This window comes from Taudactylus pleione, unplaced genomic scaffold (assembly GCF_031769625.1).
Source record: "Taudactylus pleione unplaced genomic scaffold, aTauple2 ptg000632l, whole genome shotgun sequence".
NCBI lineage: Eukaryota > Metazoa > Chordata > Amphibia > Anura > Myobatrachidae > Taudactylus > Taudactylus pleione.
The window spans coordinates 1364126-1385616 of record NW_028285034.1 but is presented as its reverse complement, the minus strand read 5'-3'; the positions used below and the strand labels follow the sequence as shown (position 1 = coordinate 1385616).

Here is a 21491-nt window from a genome sequence, read left to right as displayed (position 1 = left end):
AGCCTGGTAACTGGGACAATTGGGAGGTGTGTTGTGCTATTACTGGTTCTCATTTGGTTTCACTAGTGATGGCGTCCCTTTATTTGCTGCAGGTACAGTATTAGTGGGATCTGACCTGTGGAAAGAGCTATAGGATGGTGGAGAGGGACCTCTTCCCATCCCTCCGCTACTTACAATTCTTCTGCGCATGAGCTGACCCAGTGACCTCACATGTGCAGAATCGCAGTCAGAACCCGGCAGTGTAACCTTTCTGTTACCAGCACTGTAAGGCCGGGATGTACTAACCGTGCGCTGTACATCCCGCCAGTCATCGCACTGATACTAATCACATATGTGCTCTTGTGATAAGAGCTGCCCTCTGTGAAGCTGCTGCCGCTGGGTTAGGTGGTCTCCGTGGGTCTCTTCCCCCTCCTAGCCCCAGGAGCTTCTGTAGGAAGCCCCAGGCTCCTCCCCAGAAGAAGAGGAGAAGGAGGCGGGGGACCCAGGAGGAGCACGGGCCTGCACGCAGGAGGCTGAGGTGATGGGGGGCCCGACAGTGAGAGGTGCGAGGCGGCGGGGTAGCGGGATGCGGTAGCTCATCAAAAATTGGGCGGCCGGGGCTAAGGGCCTAATTTAGACCCGCTCGCGAGCGCATAGCGCTCGCAAGCGGGTCGATGGTGGGGTACTGCGCACGCGCGGCGTGCACCGCGCGCATGCACAAGCCCCAGAGCGAGAGAGAATTCTCTCACTCCAGGACTCACTACAAAATGTTGATCGACAGCTCGCCCTGTTTTGTAGGCGGGGCGGGGGGGCTGGCTACACAAACAGAGGCTTTCCCGAAGGAACGCTTGCCGTTTGTGGGAGGCACCACTGACATCACCAGTGATGTCAGTGGAGAGCTTCCTGCTCTGTTAGAGCAGGAAGCTCTCTGGGGATTGCAACGGACGAGACCCTACCAAAAGGGTCTCGTCGCAATCGCCGATGGTCGCGACCATCACCTGGCCGCCCGCAAAAGCTGTGGGTGGCCAGGAGGCCGCAACAAAAAAAAAAAAAAAATGCCCTGATTCAGAGCGAGCGCTCTTAAAAAGTGTCCGGCTCTGAATCAGGCCCTTAGTACATATGAAAATGCGGTAAAAACCCCGAAAACTGGGTTTTTACCGCATTTTTTTCTTTTGAATATCCCGGCCTAAGGACCTCATTCAGAGCAGCTCATAAGCGGCCGCTCGTTCGTTCCGCACATCTGCGCATGCGTATGGGTTGAAATACGCATGCGCGAACCAGTCAGTGCGGTCGAAATTCGTGTGCTCGCATAATAGCGAATGCCTGCTAATTTGAGTGACAGAGTGAGGCGTTTGTGGGTGGTAACAGGGGAAGGTGCTTGAAAACGGGGAGTGGAGATCCGAACGCAGGCGTGCCAAAAGGTCAAAACGGGCATTTTAAGGGTGTGCATAATTAATACAGCAGCATCATCGACCACGTCAGTTGGGTGTCTTTTAGCCAGAACTGCTCGCATGATTGCGGTAGGAAAATGCAACCACAAGAATAGCGAGCAGTACATTCGCCTTTCGATGTACTCGATTAATCTAAGAAATGCGAGCGGGCAGGGGGCGTTTTTTACAAAATAACTACCGCATGTTTCGTTCGCTCGTTCAGACATAGAGGCGTCATCAGACCGCAAAGAGCGAATGGTCAATTTAAATAACCAGCCCCTTTTTCTGAACGAGCGAGCGCAAATAGCGTCCGGCTCTGAATCAGGCCCTAAGAGCGGTTTTACCAATCGCTGGGATAGCAGCCACTTATCAGAGCAGATACCATGGCATGGAAATAATGGTAAATAGCTTTATCACCATCTCTAGCATCAATCAAGGTTAATGATAGGGACAAAATTGCAAACAAAGAAATTATGCCCATCAGGTCCATATCTGCCAATATTCGGTAACTGGTGCCGATAACCATAACTTCTTATTGCTGTATATTGTGGTAATAATAAGTAATTCAGTTTCGCTTGCACATACCAATAATCCCATCTACAGACAGAGAGACCGTCCCTGCGATGTGTAAAAAGTGATCGCAAGCACGTCACTTCTGGGTTGTGAACCCCAGACGCTCCGTGCAGTCACCAGACAGCGCATGTGTGTGCCGAGATTACCGGAAAGCTTTGCGGAGTGTCGTCCATAGGCCACAATGGCTGACGCCAGGGCAGTAGATATCAGAGCTACGCTCTCCGCTGCTTGGTAAATTGTACAATGCAGCAGCCCCCACGGGTTCTGTGATAGCGGCGCAGATGTCTCCGAGACGCGGTACCCATTTCTTACATCGTGAAGATACTGAAAACCAGCAGTTATTCCGCAAAATACATTTTATAAATATGTCCCTTAAGGTAGGTGCACATTAGGTGACCCCACCCCCTCGATATGACGCCGGATGGTCCCGATGGATTACATATAGGGCGGTTGGCACATACTGCACAATCCGGAGACCGACTGCCCGTTATGACGCTCACTGGTACCACTGAACTTGCTGGTGTCGGCAGCTGGGTCGCTCCCTCGTCCCCTATGCCAGGCAGTGGAGGCACACATAGTGGGTACACACTAGACGATGTGTCCGATATGTCGGCCTGATCCACGTAACCAGACAATATATCGTCTAGTGTGTAGCCTAGATTTGCACGCAGGGCAAGTCATGGCATGTGGACCACAAATTCTGCGTATCAATTATACATTGCAATTTACAGGAAAGCTAGGAGCACCGCCCACCCCGCACCCATCACCGCACCCCTCCCAACGCTAATTCTACCTCCCCCCCACCCCGCACCCCTCACCGCACCTATCACCGCACCCCTCCCAACGCTAATTCTACCTCCCCCCCCTACCCCGCACCCATCACCGCACCCCTCCCAACGCTAATTCTACCTCCCCCCCACCCCGCACCCCTCACCGCACCCCTCCCCGCACACCTCCCAACGCTAATTCTATCCCCCCCTTCCTGCAGCGCAACAGGTTTACCAAAATGCAGCCTCTGGGTTCTGTACACAGTTGTATACAAGTCCGCTGCAATTATACTCGCAGTGCTTGCGCAGAACTTTATGCCTATAGTCGCCATTAGGGCGCAGTTGTACGCATTCAAGTGACCGCTCCCCGTCTGCCTGGCGTCATGGCTGACTTACATGCAAGTCTTACTCCTAACTACAATATAATTTATTTGGGAGCAAAGGGCCTGATTCAGACCCGGTCGCTAAGCTGCGAACGCTCGCTGCCAAAAGGGGCTGGGTATGCAAATTCCGCGATCGCACTGCCTGGCTTAATGACGCCCTCTATAGCTTAGAGGGCGACGACAGTGAGCATACGCAGGAGTATAAAGCCGCCCACCTCTCTCTCCTATCACACGTCATCTCCAGGAAGCGTCTGATTAATCGGTAACATCGAGACCCATCGGGGCTGCACGCAGCCCTTGAGGTAGACCGTACCCCGCCGCAAGGACTGCGATCAGTACAGGCTAAAAAACAACCAAGTGACGCGTATAATGACGCTACTAATTATGCACAGACATTAAACTCCGTTCTGACGCTCAGACACGCCTGCGTTCACAGCACCACTAACCCGTTCACAAGCTCCTTCCCCTGTTACCACCCACAAACGGCGCAATCTGTCACTCAAAGCAGCGTCCAGTCTGTGTACAACGAGCGCACGATTCCCGGGCACAGTGACTGGTTCATGCATGCGTACTTTGACGCATATGCAGATGTGAAATAATCGCCCCTAGCGAGCGATCGCAGCTTACGACAGGGTCTGAATCAGGCCCAAAGTACAATAATACACAGACCGGCTGTTTCTTCACCACCCACTTATAATTCCTTCCAGTGTTTCGTTATATGTGACACGGCAGTGATGATGTCACAGGTGTCGGATTATAACGCGCTGCTTCACACCATTTATTATGACAACTTTGCTTTTGGAAAATAAATACAAGTGTCTAAGATGGTGAATTTGTTCCCCCGGAGTCTTTTATCATTAGCACTTGGAAACCGGCAGAACTAAATATTTAAACAGCAGCGCAGACATAACACTCTGAAGTACGACATGTGTATTATCAATCCGTAGTGACACGTACAATTCCGGGATGTTTCCTGCAGGCATCGAACAGGCGGGGGGATTCTCCATTTCTCATGGTGTCGTCCCGGATCTCGTCACTGGTGAAGAATTCGTTCAGCTTCTGGACGCTGGAAAGGAAGAATCCGAAGCGACAATTAGACATCTGACTGGTGGGGCTCAAATAAACAAAAAGGGGCAAATAAATTGTGAATAGGCTTCAAAAAATCTACTGCATAAAATATATATACTGTATATCACCTCCAATAAAAAAAAAATATATGAATTTCATGAATTTTTTTATTTAGGTCATGACTGAGGGCCTTATTCAGAGATGGACGCTAATGCAATTGTCACGCAGATCGAGCGATTATTTGCCTTCGCGCATGCATTTAAGCCGCACTGCGATCACAAACGCACATAGGAATCCATCGCAGAGTGAGTGACAGGCTGTCAGCGTTTGTGGGTGTTAACGGGGAGTGGTCAGAGAAACGCAGGCGTGCCGTGCTTGTAAACGCCGTTACATGGGCGTGCATAAATTAGCCGCTGTGGTTGCCTATGCAGCCCTGCATGTCAGAAGAGCTTCCATGGCTGCGGCAGGTCAAACCTGCCGCAAGGGTAAGATGGCCGCCGATGTACTCCGATGTTACCGATATTTATGGGTGTATGCGTCGTCGCACGCAGGTGAGAAGGCAGCAGGGGGCATCTCTATGCTCGGGGGGTGATCTTTGCAGACATTACCATATTTTTCCCTGCGGCGTTGCGTATGTATTCGCAATGTGATCGCATTAGCGCCCGTCTCTGAATCAGGCGCCAAGTCTCCATAGGAGGACTGAGAGATACTTTCTTTGTCTTGCGATCCTAATTACGGTTTAGTTATTATGAGGCAGCACAGACCCCCGCCGTGTCATACAATCCGCCGTACACATCACACACAAATATAAATCATAGATTAAACCAACAAATACAGACGAGGTTGATGTAAAAGGGGCAGAGGACAGAGAGGACCCTGACCATGGGAGCTTACAGTCTAGATGGAGAGGGCAATTGGAGACAACAGGAGCTGGTGGGATTTGGGGCCTGATTCAGAGCCGAACGCTCTGACCAGAGCGCTCACTCTGAATCAGGGCTGTCCTCCCTAAAAATGGAGCGGCCTCTTGGACGCTCGCATAGCTCTGGGTTACCACCCACAGCTATGCGAGCGTCCATGATGATGGCTTGCGACGAGACCCTGCGGTAGGGTCTTGGTGACCGCAAGCCCTGGAGTGATTTTGGCTCTATCAGAGCCGAAATCACTCCCACTGACATCACTAGTGATGTCATTGGGGCCGGACCCAGACGGTAGGCGTTCCCATGGGAACACCTCCGTCTGGCAGCCACGCCCCCGGCACGCCCACCAAAGGGGGCGTGCTGTCACTCACCATAGACAGCACGTCCGTCTTTGGTGCGAGACCCCGAGCGACGAATTCCTCGTCGCTCGCCGGGTCTCGCGCATGTGCACGACGGAGCTCCCTCCGCCGTGCACATGCGCATTCAGCCACCATCGACCCGCTTGTGAGTGTCCTTCGCTCGCGAGGGGGTCTGCATCAGGCCCTTGGAACAGAGATTGGAGTCATAGGGACCCATTTATCATTAAATATTGCGGGTTATCCCGGGGGGTAACCGCAAATGGTGATAATATAATGCAAAGCTCTGGATGTACAGTAGGCAGTGCTGGAATAACAACAGGTTGCCGGAGCAGTCACCCAGGAACCCCTCGCACAAGGGTGTATTAACGCACAAGGTAAGTGTACTATAAGTACACCCTGCACCTATTATAAATACGCCTATGCCCAAACACTTTTGGGTCCCCACACAAAGCTACATCACCAGCGTGGGGAGCACTGTGGTATAATGTGAACTGTGGGTTCTGTGTGGCATAATAAGAACTGGAGGCACTAAAGTGTGTTCAACATATTTGTGACACATTATACTATCTAATAACATTGTTATCGGTAGGGGCCCCCACATGTTAGTTGCTCTGCTCTGGGGCCCCCACAAGTTAGTTATCCTGGGGCCCCCATAAACTTTAGTCTGGTTCTGGATGTTGGGATTAAAGCTGAGGCCGGAGTGGAAGAAGACATGGGACAGTGGTTATTATTATGGACATATTGTGAGGTTAGTTACAATGAGGAGGTTGTGGAGGCTGAATGAGCAGAGAGAGAGGAGCTGGCGTCCAGGAACAGCGCCTTAGGTGACCTCAGCAGATAGAGGGAGTGGGAATATAATGATGATGTAATGTGCCGACCATAGAATACAATGGAACAACGCTGATGTTTCTATACAAGCATTAAACCGTCTGGTGCCGGCGCAGAGAAGACCCCTCACACTCACATCGCCCATGAGCGCACTCCATGGATCGTCTGAATATGAATAATATAAATAGAAATAATATATAATGTTCCTTTATTGCCGCACCTGACTAGAGCTTTCACTGCAAATCTGACGACGGTGGACAGCAGGAAGAGCGGAGTCACCAGGATGTGGAATAGCGACAGAGACGCAAAGGCGTTGGCCGGGGTCAGCGTTTTGCTCTCTACGTATTCATGGGTCACAAATGTCTGCAGGGAAAGAAAAGTCATGAAACGCGTCGAGGAAACACAATCTCACATTCATAGGGGACTACGGAACATTGTTACATAGCGCTTTATTATAACAGGTCTGTATTCCAAGGTGCTCTCTCCCCTGACCCCACTCACCTGAAGAAGCAAGTGGGCAGCCTGGTGGTCATTATTGGTACTTATTGGGCATCTAGACGTATATCACAGGCGTCACTTATTCTATGGGGCTGGTGGGGAAATCATCTGATATATATCTCTGGAGGTCTAGCTGCCATTTTAAGTGTTTTACAAAAGAGTCTGGACTTTCAACATAAATGACCTTTTAATACTACACATAACGTATTATAGCTAATATATTAGAATACAATTACCAGCATTAAGTTTAATGTGACTAAGATCAAAATGTGAGACACCGTCAGCTGTTTAGTGATGAATTAATATTAAATATAGAAGTTGTATCCTTGGGGGAGACCACAACCACACAATGACCCAGGTACACTCTATGGTATTTGCTCCTTATAATATGTGGACACTTTATTGATTGGTTTTGTTTTTGTTCAATAATACAGAATCTCTTACTCTAGAGATTGGAGACACGCAGGGAAATATACTGATTGTACCCTGATGCCCAGGTAACTGACCAAAATATACTGTATATGTGTATATATATATATATATATATATATATATATATATATATATATATATATATATATATTTCTTACAATCTGTGTTCTGTGTGGTGGATTTAGATGTAAGCTGTAATTATAGTCAAAGGGACATTTCTGACAACACAAAACACATGAAACCATTGTAAGTGAATAAGAGGATGTTCTTACTGCCAGCACTGCTGCGATCGGTATCGCTGCGTTCATAAATACTGCAAAATAAAACGTACACTTATTAGGGGATGATTTTCTCATTTCTACAGGACAAACTGAAGAACACTTTTGCTGCCAGTAATATTAATCAGACTCAAATAAAAGTTTACTAGAAAACATGTAAATATCCCAAATCCTATGTTATAGCTGCCGTACAGCTCTCTCCTGTACCCTGCACATCAATTCAGCCTACGAGACCATCCGTTCAATGGGCTGGTCATAGTTTGTCCTACTATTCACTGAGACCCCCCCCACATCTAACCCCTCCTCCTACTGTTATATGCAGTAAGTTATATATATCTGTATACAAACCTATGTTATAGCTGACATACAGTTCTCTCCTGTACCCTGCACATCTATTCAGCCCACGAGACCATCCGTTTAATGGGCTGGTCATAGTTTGTCCTACTATTCACTGAGACCCCCCCCCCACATCTAACCCTTCCTCTTACTGTTATATGCAGTAAGTTATATATATCAGTATACAAACCTATGTTATAGCGGACATACAGTTCTCTCCTGTACCCTGCACATCAATTCAGCCTACGAGACCATCCGTTTAATGGGCTGGTCATAGTTTGTCCTACTATTCACTGAGACCCCCCCCCACATCTAACCTTCCTCCTACTGTTATATGCAGTAAGTTATATATATCTGTATACAAACCTATGTTATAGCTGACATACAGTTCTCTCCTGTACCCTGCACATCAATTCAGCCTACAACACCATCCGTTTAACGAGCTGGTCATAGTTTGTCCTACTCTTCACCGAGACCCCTCCTACATCTCACCCTTCCTCCTTCTGTTATATGCAGTAAGTTATATATCTCTGTATACAGACCTATGTTATAGCTGCCCTACAGTTCTCTCCTGCACCCTGCACATCAATTCAGCCTACGAGACCATTCATTCAATGGGCTGGACATAGCTTCACTGAGACCCCTCCCACATGTAACCCTTCCTCCTTCTGCTATATGCAGTAAGTTATATATATCTTTATACAAACCTACATCTCATTTCCACTTACAATGAATGAATATGACTCTAGAATGAGAATAAAGGAGCCACAACTCACTGGAGAGGGAGGTGTGAAGCGCAAATGTCTTCAGACTAGTCAGTTCCTTCATCCGGGTCTCCTCCACGCTGGCGCAGAATATATTCTCCCAGGCGTACAGCTTCAACAACTTAATTCCTTTCAAGATCTCGTTTGTTTTCTTAAGCCGCTCCGTGGAATAATCCTTCGATGACAGAAAAACAACCACGATAGCAGGAATGAACAATGACGTTACATAACACATTAATGCTCAGTTACAAACCACCAAAGTGTAAAAGACTTCAGGACAAATGTGCTTCTGTGTCACCGTGGGACAACCTTTGCCCAATTTCACACAGTTTAAATGTGAATTTTATGGATTTGCGAGTCAAGATGGCAGCGCCATTGGGGGCACAAAGGGTCGCAATGGCTGGTGTGAAGAGTTGGGTAGTTCGGGGTCAAACCTTGTCAATGACACATTTGGTAGAAGTGCTCAAATTATTGCAATAAAGTGAAAAAAAAAACAGATTTAATAGGGATAAAGAAACCAGTTGAGACACATGACCAGCCCCAGCTGCCTATACCTAGAACGGGACACCTGCCGCTGACTGACCGGTGTAACATGACCGGTGATCCTGGCCGCAGCAGGTGACAACAGCACTTTTGGAATCCCAGAAGTAAAGGACAAGCCCAGGTATCTGTAGTACCAATGCGAGTACCAGAGGACTGGAAAGGCCAGGCAATGGAAGGATAGCGGAGACTGGGTACAACGTATGGAAGCACAGAAGTAGCTAGGAGAGAGTAGGAACAGTAGGGACTGGAGCCATGGCCGTATCTCGCTGTGGCGCTGGAGAAGTGAAATGGGCAGTGGGTTTAAATAGGGAGTGGTGCCTGCTGATTGGTGCTGTAAATCAGCTGAGCGCCGCTGCTGCAGAGAGAGGGTCAGTGAATCAGCTGACAGACTCCAAGATGGCTGCACCCATGTTGCTGTTCTGATGTTTATATCCGATGTTGAAGTAATGAATAGAAGCAGGGAGCACACTGATGTAGCACCACCAGACACGGTAAGTGGGCTAAGGCCCCAGATCACAAAAGCCGCCAGGGGGCATCTATATACTGTACACCTCGGATTTAGCATATTGTAGCACAGTCGCTGCATACATCTCTGAATCAGCGACCAGCAGTGATGAAGAGCCGTCGCCAGGGGGGAGGAGATAAGTATAGGGAAGAAGCACACAGCGCTCCTCCGGGGCCTGATGTCCTGCCCTAACGTAATGCATTTGCACAAGGGGGCGCATCCATGTTCCAATAAAGAAATTGTTGGGAGCTATGGGCAAGTAATTCTGCCTGAGCACACGGAGAAGCAGGGCCGTACTGAGACTGGACGTAATGCCAAGTGCTACCCCGGAGACACCTGTGCCCAGCTTGTGGGGTGCTTGGATAGGAACCTGACTACCAGGAGACCACCACAACTTATTCCTCTTCCATTTTACGGTACAGACACATTGCACGTCCACATTTTTGCAGTTTGTAAATGGCGTTTTTGTATAGACTTGGACACTACAACAATATATGGTACACGGGTGACACTACAATATATGGTATACGGGTGACACTACAACAATATATGATACACGGGTGACACTGCAACAATATATGGTACACGGGTGACACTACAATATATGGTATACGGGTGACACTACAACAATATATGATACACGGGTGACACTGCAACAATATATGATACACGGGTGACACTACAACAATATATGGTACACGGGTGACACTACAATATATGGTATACGGGTGACACTACAACAATATATGGTACACGAGTGACACTACAACAATATATTATACACTGGTGACACTACAACAATATATGGTACACGGGTGACACTGCAACAATATATGATACACGGGTGACACTACAACAATATATGGTACATGGGTGACACTACAATATATGGTATACGGGTGACACTACAACAATATATGGTACACGAGTGACACTGCAACAATATATGGTACACGGGTGACACTACAACAATATTTGGTACACAGATGACACTACAAAAATGTATGGTGCACGGGTAACACTACAACCATGTATGGTACACGGGTGACACTACAATATATGGTACACGGGTGACACTACAACAATATATGGTACACGGGTGACACTGCAACAATATATGATACACGGGTGACACTACAACAATATATGGTACACGGGTGACACTACAATATATGGTACACGAGTGACACTGCAACAATATATTATACACTAGTGATACTACAATATATGGTATACGGGTGACACTGCAACAATATATGATACACGGGTGACACTACCACAATATATGATACATGGGAGACACTACAATATATGGTATACGGGTGACACTACAACAATATATGGTACACGAGTGACACTGCAACAATATATGGTACACGGGTGACACTACAACAATTTATGGTACACAGGTGACACTACAACAATATATGGTACACGAGTGACACTGCAACAATATATGATACACGGGTGACACTACAACAATATATGATACACGGGTGACACTACAACAATATATGGTACACAGGTGACACTACAATATATGGTATACGGGTGACACTACAACAATATATGGTACACGGGTGACACTGCAACAATATATGGTACACGGGTGACACTGCAACAATATATGATACACGGGTGACACTACAACAATATATGATACATGGGTGACACTACAACAATATATGGTACACAGGTGACACGACAATATATGGTATACGGGTGACACTACAACAATATATGGTACACGGGTGACACTGCAACAATATATGATACACGGGTGACACTGCAACAATATATGGTACACAGGTGACACTACAATATATGGTATACGGGTGACACTACAACAATATATGGTACACGGGTGACACTGCAACAATATATGGTACACAGGTGACACTACAACAATGTATGGTACACGGGTGACACTACAACAATATATGGTACACGGGTGACACTGTACAGCTTGTGGGACACTACAAATAAAGGAAAATAATATATAATAATAAAGCTACACAGACAGATCCAGGACAAGGACTATGGTGACAGGGCAGTAGGGCTAATCCTCATGTAGGTGCCCGCTAACCAGCACCCACATCCCAGGGCCCCGGGGCCCTCACTTACCAGGGTATTTTTCTGAACTTCTGCAAGTTTTGTGGCAATGAAGTATTGCACGGGCGCCAGCAGCAGAATGACCGCGGCACCCACCAAGGCACTGCCGCCCAGCAGCTTGTACAGGAGGATAACGCCCATTATGATCTGAAAGAGACAATGTAGTTACGTTCTTTATTGTGTCAGAAAAAGTGCCGGCACATTGCTGATATCAGACAGGAAGACGCGCAATGGGCGTATTTACTAGGAAGGTTCAATGTTCCATATGTGATATAAGGGGATGGGTATGGCATCCCAGCGGTCAAAATCCCGACAGGGTTAGGATACAGACACCCGTCTGTAGCTATCCTCGCCCTCTCCCTCCCCAAACCCTCCCTCCCTGGTGCCTGAACCTAACCTTCTCCCCCTAGTGCCTAAACCTAATCTCCCCCTCCCCACACCCTAAACCTAACCTCCCCCTCCCCACACCCTAAACCTAACCTCCCCCTCCCCACACCCTAAACCTAACCTCCCCAGATACTGAACGTATCCTGATAAAAGTACATGACTCATGTACACATAAACCACCCATAGTTTTCCAGAAATTGATTTGATTAGGATTAGGTTACTAAAGATCAGTACTTATCCTTCCTCCTCCCTGTAGGATAACAAGGATATAATAGGGTTGTATAACGGGACAAACTGAACCAGATGCCTTACAGTCCGTAGCCCCCATACAGCAGGGTCAGTAAGGGACAATAACTTATAACTCAGGAAATAAGAGAAAAAACATTGAAGCAGGAATGTAGATAGAGATAACATCACAGGTATATGTCACACTGCACTCTCTATGCAGCAATATTATAGCATAAATGTTGGGTAAATATAATTCTGTAGCCCACATGAGTAAATGCACGTATGACCAAGGGAGTAATAATAACTGTTGGCCACAAACTTCTGCAACGTGGTAGAAACATAACCACCTAAAGCATCAATTCTCATTTGTGTGACGCTCCGGGTCGGATTAGGAATAACGTCCGACCGTATTAAACAAAGATTCCCTTACTTGGATGCTGTACCTGCACAGGCATAGCCCACAGATTGGGACACAGGAACAGGAACCACATCAGCTGGTTGGTCTCGATGGCCACCAAATTATTAATCTGCCCCAAGGTCATCTCTCCCATGGACATGTTGGAGGTGGAGAGCTTCAGTATCTTGTTATAGATCATGGCCTGAAAGCGAGAAGGACACAACGTCATCCAATATCCACACTCCAATTATCAGCGCCGGATCAATTCCTCCAAGTGTAAGCAAATCATGTACTAGCAATCAGGGAGCTCATTGGGTACCAGCAATGCTCCGCGGAGGTTAATCCCAGTCTCTATGGTGACGTAGTATGAAGCTTGCAGGAACGTCCTCTGGAGGATTAGGGCCAAGAATAATAGAACGGCCAACACATAATAGTTTTCCAGAAATTGATTTGAAGAGAGGAAATGTACGTTCAGGAAAGTATTTGTAGCGTTCTAGAAAAGGGGAAGAATGAATAACATAAGAGTAAAGTATGACAGAACACAAGCAGATAAAGAGCAATAATGCACAGATCGCAGACCATCATTTTACTGGCCGAACCAATATTCATGACAATAGAACACATCAATTCACTACCAGTGACATCTCTGAGTTGTGAGGTTCTCAGCCTACCAATTTACTAGGAACCAGTGATATCACTGAATTGTGAGGTTCTCAGCCTATCAATTTACTAGGAACCAGTGACATCATTGAGTTGTGAGGTTCTCCGCCTACCAATTCACTAGGAACCAGTGACATCACTGAGTTGTGAGGTTCTCAGCCTACCAATTCACTAGAAACCAATGACATCAGTGAGTTGTGAGGTTCTCAGCCTACCAATTCACTAGAAACCAGTGACATCACTGAGTTGTGAGGTTCTCAGCCTACCAATTCACTAGGAACCAGTGACATCAGTGAGTTGTGAGGTTCTCTGCCTATCAATTTACTAGCAACCAGTGACTTCACTGACATATGAGGTGTGAGGTTCTCAGCCTATCAATACACTAGGAACCAGTAACATCACTGAAGCATTAGGTTAGAACCAGTGACATCCTTGAGGTGTGAGGTTTTCAGCCTTTCAATTCATTGTCAACTAGTGACATCACTTCCCCACTTGCTCACCAGTGCATAGTGAAATGGTAGGTTGGTAGCCTCAGATGTCTCAGTGATGTCACTGGTTTTTACTGAGATGATAGGCTGAGAGCCTCGCACCTCTTATCTTATGTATAATATATTGGTTCAGACCACCAAAAGACATCCTGTACATAGGACTTAATTTACAGGTGCACTTTAATTTTAAAACCTCAAACCCTAAAATATCCAAATGTCGGGTTCATGGGATCTTGTACCAGGCTGGTCTTCAATATAACATCATAATATTTACTTGCTATCGTTCACGAAATGACGGCCAGTAGTAGGGTTTTTAACAGACAATGACCATTCACGATGGCACGTTCAATATAATCAAATGTTCCCATCACGTTACAGAGAGACAGAAACGCGTCAATCACTTCCTTCCCTAGACAGAGACCATAAAACATGAAAGCACGCAGAGGACTTACTGTTTCCTGCGTGGTGTTGTTGGTGACCCCAAGATGCTGGACTATCCCTGAGATACAGAGAGGACCAGCAAACCCCAGCAGATCGGCCAGATAGCGAAATGTGCTGCTGAGCAGGATCGGTCGCCCAAACGCTTTGTATATGGCCATCCAGATAGAGGGGGTCTTGTGCGGCTGATCAATCACCTTTTTCTGTATGGAAGATTGGGAATAACTCAATAAAAATCTTATTGGCTGAATGGTGTCATCATAATGAGGCACATTTCCATAATTATTTTGTGATAATTAACTGACAAAGAAAATCGCTGTAGTTTCATTTTAAAGCTGGGTACACATTAAACGATTTGCAGACGATCCAATATCGTTAACGATTTCCCTTCAACTCCCCGGAACTCCTTGACAAACGATAAAGTGCATAGACACTGTGCAATTTACTAACGATCCAACGATATACTCTTTGTTGTTAACGATTTCCAAATCGTCAGATCATTAACATTATATCATTTGATATCCCAAACACCTGACGACCATCTTTAAGATTTCATAAAAATGTAAATAATGGGCTGTACTATGAGACACAGATGCATGCACAGATCAGTGAGATCCATGCATGCGTCTGTGTAAAAAGTGTAAAATAAAATAATAAAATTAGTTTACGTGGAGTCGCTCCCTAAAAACACAACCAACACCGGGCTTTTCTGAGCCAGTCCTGGTTGTGAAAATACAGGGGACAAAAGACATAGGGGTCCCCTATATGTAGTACAACCAGCACTGGGCTCAGTGAGCCAGTCCTGCTTTTGTAAATATAGGGGACAAAATGAGTAGGAGTCCCCTGCATTTTCCATAACCAGCACCTGACTCTTTCTAGCAGGGGTGTAATGCGCAATGCCAGGGGAACCCTCTTCTCCGGGTTCCCCGGCCAAAGCATTATGCCTGACCACTAGCAGCCCAGGCCAGGGATCCCTGGGGAGGTGGGGACCCCCCAATAAATTTTTACATCTATTTTTTACACTACACTTTACAATTTTAACCCGGCACCCACCACCCAGGGGTGCTGGGGATTGCCCTTGGCTATGAGCCCAGGCCAGGGGTGCCCTGGGAGGCGGACCCCTTTATTGGGGGGTACCCACCTCCCTAGGGATACTTGGCCTGGGCTGACTAAGTCAGGCGTAATGCTTTGGCATTGCGCACTACACCCACGCTAGAAAGAGTCAGGTGCTGGTTATGGAAAATACAGGGGACCCCTACTCATTTTGTCCCCTTTATTTCCAAAACCAGGACCGGCTCGCTGAGCCCAGTGCTGGTTGTGCTAAATACAGGGGACCCCTACGTCTTTTGTCCCCTGTCTTTTCACAACCAGGACTGGCTCTGAAAAGTCCGGGGCTGATTGTGCTTTTAGGGGGCGACCCCACGTCATTTATATTTTTATTTTATTTTACCTAGACAAGCATTTTTTTTAACACAGATGCACGCACGGATCTGTCCATGCATCTGTGTCAAGAGAATGCCTGTCAAATGTCTGGTTGGAACGACATACAGTTTCATTTGTCGTTCGGTAGTGCATACACACTGCAGGATATGCCGCGAATAGTTAACGAGATTGACAGATCTTTCTGCATGTAGGGAAGATCTGAAGATGTGACCAAAAACCGGCGGGAGCACGCATCGCGATAAAGCATACACACTGGACGATATGAACGATTTGTCGTTCCAGTGTGTAGGGGCCTTAAGTCTCCAGAGGTTTGCAACAGGCTGGGACTTGTAGTTCCATAACAGCGGAGAGCTACAGGTTGCCTACTTCCTCTGTAAATACGCAATAGGACAATTTAGCATGTTACATATATTCCAGTTTTGGGCCTCATTTATTAATGAGTTTTATCATTCACAATGAGGGATAAAACTCGCTGCGTATGATAATGGTGCTCCAGCCAATCAGCTCCCAACTGTCAGCTGTTTGAAAAATGACAGTTGGGAGCTGATTGGCTGGATCACCACCATTTATCATACGCAACGAGTTTTATCACTGAATGTCATAGTACTCATTAATAAATGAGGCCCTTTGTATGATATTATTGTATGTATATGACGTTACATTGTGCACATTCCCCAAAGACTATACAGTATTGGCCGGTGTGTTCTCCTTTCTACCTGTGCCGTGACTTCTGTAAAGTCACCACGGTGTTTTTGCACCACATGGCGCAAGACGATTGCTGAGACTTAAGGTGCATACACACTAGACGATATGCTCCCTGAGCGATATCGTCTAGTGTGTCCCCGGCAGGGTGTGCTCAATGTCGTTCATGACATTGAGCACACCCGCTGAACGATATAATTAACGATATCGTTCAGCGCCGGGCTCTCTCCCCCATTCCCCAACATGCAGCAACCTGACGAAATCGTCAGGTTGGCCTCCATGTTTACTTGATGAACGATGAACGATAATGACGAACGACCCGCGGGAACGTGCATCGTCGTTATCGTTCATCGTTTTGATGTTAAAAATGGACGATAAAGTGGACGACTGAACGATAACGATATCATTATCGTTCAGTCGTCCACTTTAATCGCCCAGTGTGTACGCACCTTTAGATGTTGAGACTTAGTTGCTGAGACTTAGGCCCTCATTCAGAGCCACTCGCTAGCGGCAGTACGCTCATTCCGAGCGATGTTCGCACATCTGCGCATGCGTACGGATCGTTATACGCATGCGCGAACCAGTCAGTGCGGCCGAAATTCATGTGCTCGCAATATAGCGAATACCTGCTATTTTGAGTGACAGAATGAGGCGTATGTGGGTGGTAACAGGGGAAGGTGCTTGAAAACGGGGAGTGGAAATCCGTTCGCAGGCGTGCTTAAAGGTCAAAACGGGCGATTTAAGGGAGTGCATAATTAATACAGCAGCGTCATTGACCACGTCACTGGGTTATTTTATAGCCAGAACTGCTCGCAAGATTGTGGTAGCAAAAACCAACCACAAGAATAGCGAGCAGTTCATACGCTGGTCGATGTACTCGATTAATCTAATAAATAGCGGACATGACGTATGGTGCGAGCGGCCAGGGGGCGTTTTTAACAAATAAACGAGCGTATGTTTTGCTCGCTCGTTCAGACTTAGAGGTGTGAACAGACTGCAATTTGCGAACGGATCATTTGAATAGCCACCCCTTGTTTTTGAACGAACGACCGCAAATAGCGAACGGCTCTGAATCAGGCCCTTAGGCCCTCATTCAGAGCCACTCGCTAGCGGCAGTACGCTCGTTCCGAGCGATGTTCGCACATCTGCGCATGCGTACGGATCGTTATACGCATGCGCGAACCAGTCAGTGCGGCCGAAATTCATGTGCTCGCAATATAGCGAATGCCTGCTATTTTGAGTGACAGAATGAGGCGTATATGGGTGGTAACAGGGGAAGGTGCTTGAAAACGGGGAGTGGAGATCAGAACGCAGGCGTGCTTAAAGGTCAAAACGGGCGTTTTATGGGTGTGCATAATTAAAACAGCAGCGTCATTGACCACGTCACTGGGTTATTTTATAGCCAGAACTGCTCGCAAGATTGTGGTAGCAAAAACCAACCACAAGAATAGCGAGCAGTTCATACGCTGGTCGATGTACTCGATTAATCTAATAGTGGACATGACGTATGGTGCGAGCGGCCAGGGGGCGTTTTTAACAAATAAACGAGCATATGTTTTGCTCGCTTGTTCAGACTTAGAGGTGGGAACAGACTGCAATTTGCGAACGGATCATTTGAATAGCCACCCCTTGTTTTTGAACGAACGACCGCAAATAGCGAACGGCTCTGAATCAGGCCCTAAGTTGTTGAGACTTAGTTGCTGAGACTTAGTTGCTGAGACTTAGTTGTTGAGACTTAGTTGCTGAGACTTAGTTGCTGAGACTTAGTTGTTGAGACTTAGTTGCTGAGACTTAGTTGCTGAGACAGTTGTTGAGACTTAGTTGTTGAGACTTAGTTGCTGAGACTTAGTTGCTGAGACTTAGTTGCTGAGACTTAGTTGTTGAGACTTAGTTGCTGAGACTTAGTTGCTGAGACTTAGTTGCTGAGACTTAGTTGTTGAGACTTAGTTGCTGAGACTTAGTTGTTGAGACTTAGTTGTTGAGACTTAGTTGCTGAGACTTAGTTGCTGAGACTTAATTGCTGAGACTTAGTTGTTGAGACTTAGTTGCTGAGACTTAGTTGCTGAGACTTAGTTGTTGAGACTTAGTTGTTGAGACTTAGTTGCTGAGACTTAGCTGTTGAGACTTAGTTGCTGAGACTTAGTTGTTGAGACTTAGTTGTTGAGACTTAGTTGCTGAGACTTAGTTGTTGAGACTTAGTTGCTGAGACTTAGTTGTTGAGACTTAGTTGTTGAGACTTAGTTGCTGAGACTTAGTTGCTGAGACTTAGTTGCTGAGACTTAGTTGTTGAGACTTAGTTGCTGAGACTTAGTTGTTGAGACTTAGTTGCTGAGACTTAGTTGCTGAGACTTAGTTGTTGAGACTTAGTTGTTGAGACTTAGTTGCTGAGACTTAGTTGCTGAGACTTAGTTGTTGAGACTTAGTTGTTGAGACTTAGTTGCTGAGACTTAGTTGCTGAGACTTAGTTGTTGAGACTTAGTTGCTGAGACTTAGTTGCTGAGACTTAGTTGTTGAGACTTAGTTGTTGAGACTTAGTTGCTGAGACTTAGCTGTTGAGACTTAGTTGCTGAGACTTAGTTGTTGAGACTTAGTTGTTGAGACTTAGTTGCTGAGACTTAGTTGTTGAGACTTAGTTGCTGAGACTTAGTTGTTGAGACTTAGTTGTTGAGACTTAGTTGCTGAGACTTAGTTGCTGAGACTTAGTAGCTGAGACTTAGTTGTTGAGACTTAGTTGCTGAGACTTAGTTGTTGAGACTTAGTTGTTGAGACTTAGTTGCTGAGACTTAGTTGTTGAGACTTAGTTGCTGAGACTTAGTAGCTGAGACTTAGTTGTTGAGACTTAGTAGCTGAGACTTAGTTGTTGAGACTTAGTTGTTGAGACTTAGTTGCTGAGACTTAGTTGTTGAGACTTAGTTGTTGAGACTTAGTTGTTGAGACTTAGTTGCTGAGACTTAGTTGTTGAGACTTAGTTGTTGAGACTTAGTTGCTGAGACTTAGTTGCAGAGACTTAGTTGCTGAGACTCAGTTGCTGAGACTTAGTTGTTGAGACTTAGTTGCTGAGACTTAGTTGCTGAGACTTAGTTGCTGAGACTTAGTTGTTGAGACTTAGTTGCTGAGACTTAGTTGCTGAGACTTAGTTGCTGAGACTTAGTTGTTGAGACTTAGTTGTTGAGACTTAGTTGCTGAGACTTAGTTGCTGAGACTTAGTTGCTGAGACTTAGTTGTTGAGACTTAGTTGTTGAGACTTAGTTGCTGAGACTTAGTTGTTGAGACTTAGTTGTTGAGACTTAGTAGCTGAGACTTAGTTGCTGAGACTTAGTTGCTGAGACTTAGTTGCTGAGACTTAGTTGTTGAGACTTAGTTGCTGAGACTTAGTTGTTGAGACTTAGTTGCTGAGACTTAGTTGCTGAGACTTAGTTGCTGAGACTTAGTTGTTGCTCGCTGTGTAGTGACTCATACTTTTCCTAAATTTATCATCTTATTCTTATCATAGCAGCATACAACATCACCCACGTTGTGCCAGAGACACTAGATTAGTACTTTTGTCGCAGAGCGAGCATTACGATACGCAAGGCGAGGCATGGCGCGGCTGCTCATATCGGAACTCTGGCCCTCATTCAGAGCCAGACGCTCTGAGCAGACCGCACGCTCTGAATGAGGGCCGCCCTCCATAACTATGGAGCGTCCTCCTGGACGCTCGTATAGCTGTGGGTCACCACCCACAGCCTATACGAGCGTGCAGTTTGATGGCCGCGATGGTCTTGACCATCGCGACCATCGAAACTGCGAGCCGGAGCCTGCGGTTGAGGTTTTCAACCGCAAGCCCCGGATTGATTTTGGCTCTATCAGAGCCAAAATCACTCCCACTGACATCACTAGTGATGTCAGTGGGGCCGGCTTCTGACGGTAGGCGCTCCCGTGGGAACGCCCCCGTCAGGGAGGCACGCCCCCGGCACGCCCACCAAAGGGGGCGTGCTGTCAATCAACATCGACAGCACGCCCCCTTCGATCAGACACAACGAGCGAAGGAAAGTCCTTCGCTCGTCGCGTCTGGCGCATGCGCACGACGGAGCTCCCGCCGTCGTGCGCATGCGCAGAGCACACCATCGACCCACTTGCGAGCGGACAGCCGCTTGCGAGTGGGTCTGAATCAGGCCCTCTGTCCTTTGCCTTTTTTATCCAGATTTGCAAATTAGCCGCACACAGAAGTACATGAAATGATAGCGCTCAGCGTCGTAACAAGGCACCACTAATCGGTTTACCATTGCATTGTACTTTGGTTGCATTAGTGATGTGAATAAGATGCATGTACAGTATATATAAGGAAAAAGGTGCTCTACTAAATCACGAAGTCCGTGGCGCACTAAACGGGGTTATTTGGCGCTATTTGAGCAAAGGTGTATATGGACACATCTGTATAAATAAGAGCTTAGAAAGTGGGCGTGGCCTGTTTTTGGAGTACCCATCATGTAATGATATGTTAGGGATGACAGGGAGCTCTAGTCATGTGACTGTGCGTCTGGGCGCAGGATCCTCTCTGTCTGTTATATTCCTGTCGCTGTTTTGTTCCCAATTGTGCAGCACGACGGTATATGTTGGCGCTATATAGATACATGTTAATAATATAATTTGCAGCGCTTAGAAGAGGAGGTTCGATATGAATGAAACACAGATGTTGACCAGGTGAAAAGTTATTATACACTTGGCACAAACATCCAGCAGATAAATGTGAGAATAACACAATAAAGGAATAAAACTATTCCTTATAGAGAATAAAGTAAAAAGAGCAGACGATATAGGTTATTCGCCATCAACGCTTCGTCGTCTTATAATTAACACCGTGTGATTTCTGCACTGCGAGCTGGCGTGAAACATTGCTAAAGTCAGGGCAAAGTTTAGTGTTTGCTGGAGCCTGGACAGAACTGGTCTCAGAGTAAGTGCCCGTCTGTACTGGCCGAGCGTGATGGACTCCGCAC

The 21491-nt window shown here is 46.6% G+C and overlaps 1 protein-coding gene across 7 annotated transcripts in view; it reads right to left on the bottom strand.

Annotated features, from left to right (window-relative positions):
* The window catches only part of ABCC9 (ATP binding cassette subfamily C member 9), a 199141-nt gene that overhangs the window by 79830 nt on the left and 97820 nt on the right, over nt 1-21491 (bottom strand). For all 7 annotated transcript variants that reach the window (XM_088454786.1, XM_088454784.1, XM_088454788.1 and 4 more), the window contains 8 exons: nt 14385-14573; nt 13104-13277; nt 12831-12986; nt 11785-11919; nt 8625-8787; nt 7507-7547; nt 6525-6667; nt 4090-4198 (listed from right to left, as the gene is read on the bottom strand). In XM_088454786.1, the coding sequence (XP_088310912.1) occupies nt 4090-4198; nt 6525-6667; nt 7507-7547; nt 8625-8787; nt 11785-11919; nt 12831-12986; nt 13104-13277; nt 14385-14573 (1110 nt within the window). The remainder of the gene's footprint in view (nt 1-4089; nt 4199-6524; nt 6668-7506; nt 7548-8624; nt 8788-11784; nt 11920-12830; nt 12987-13103; nt 13278-14384; nt 14574-21491) is intronic.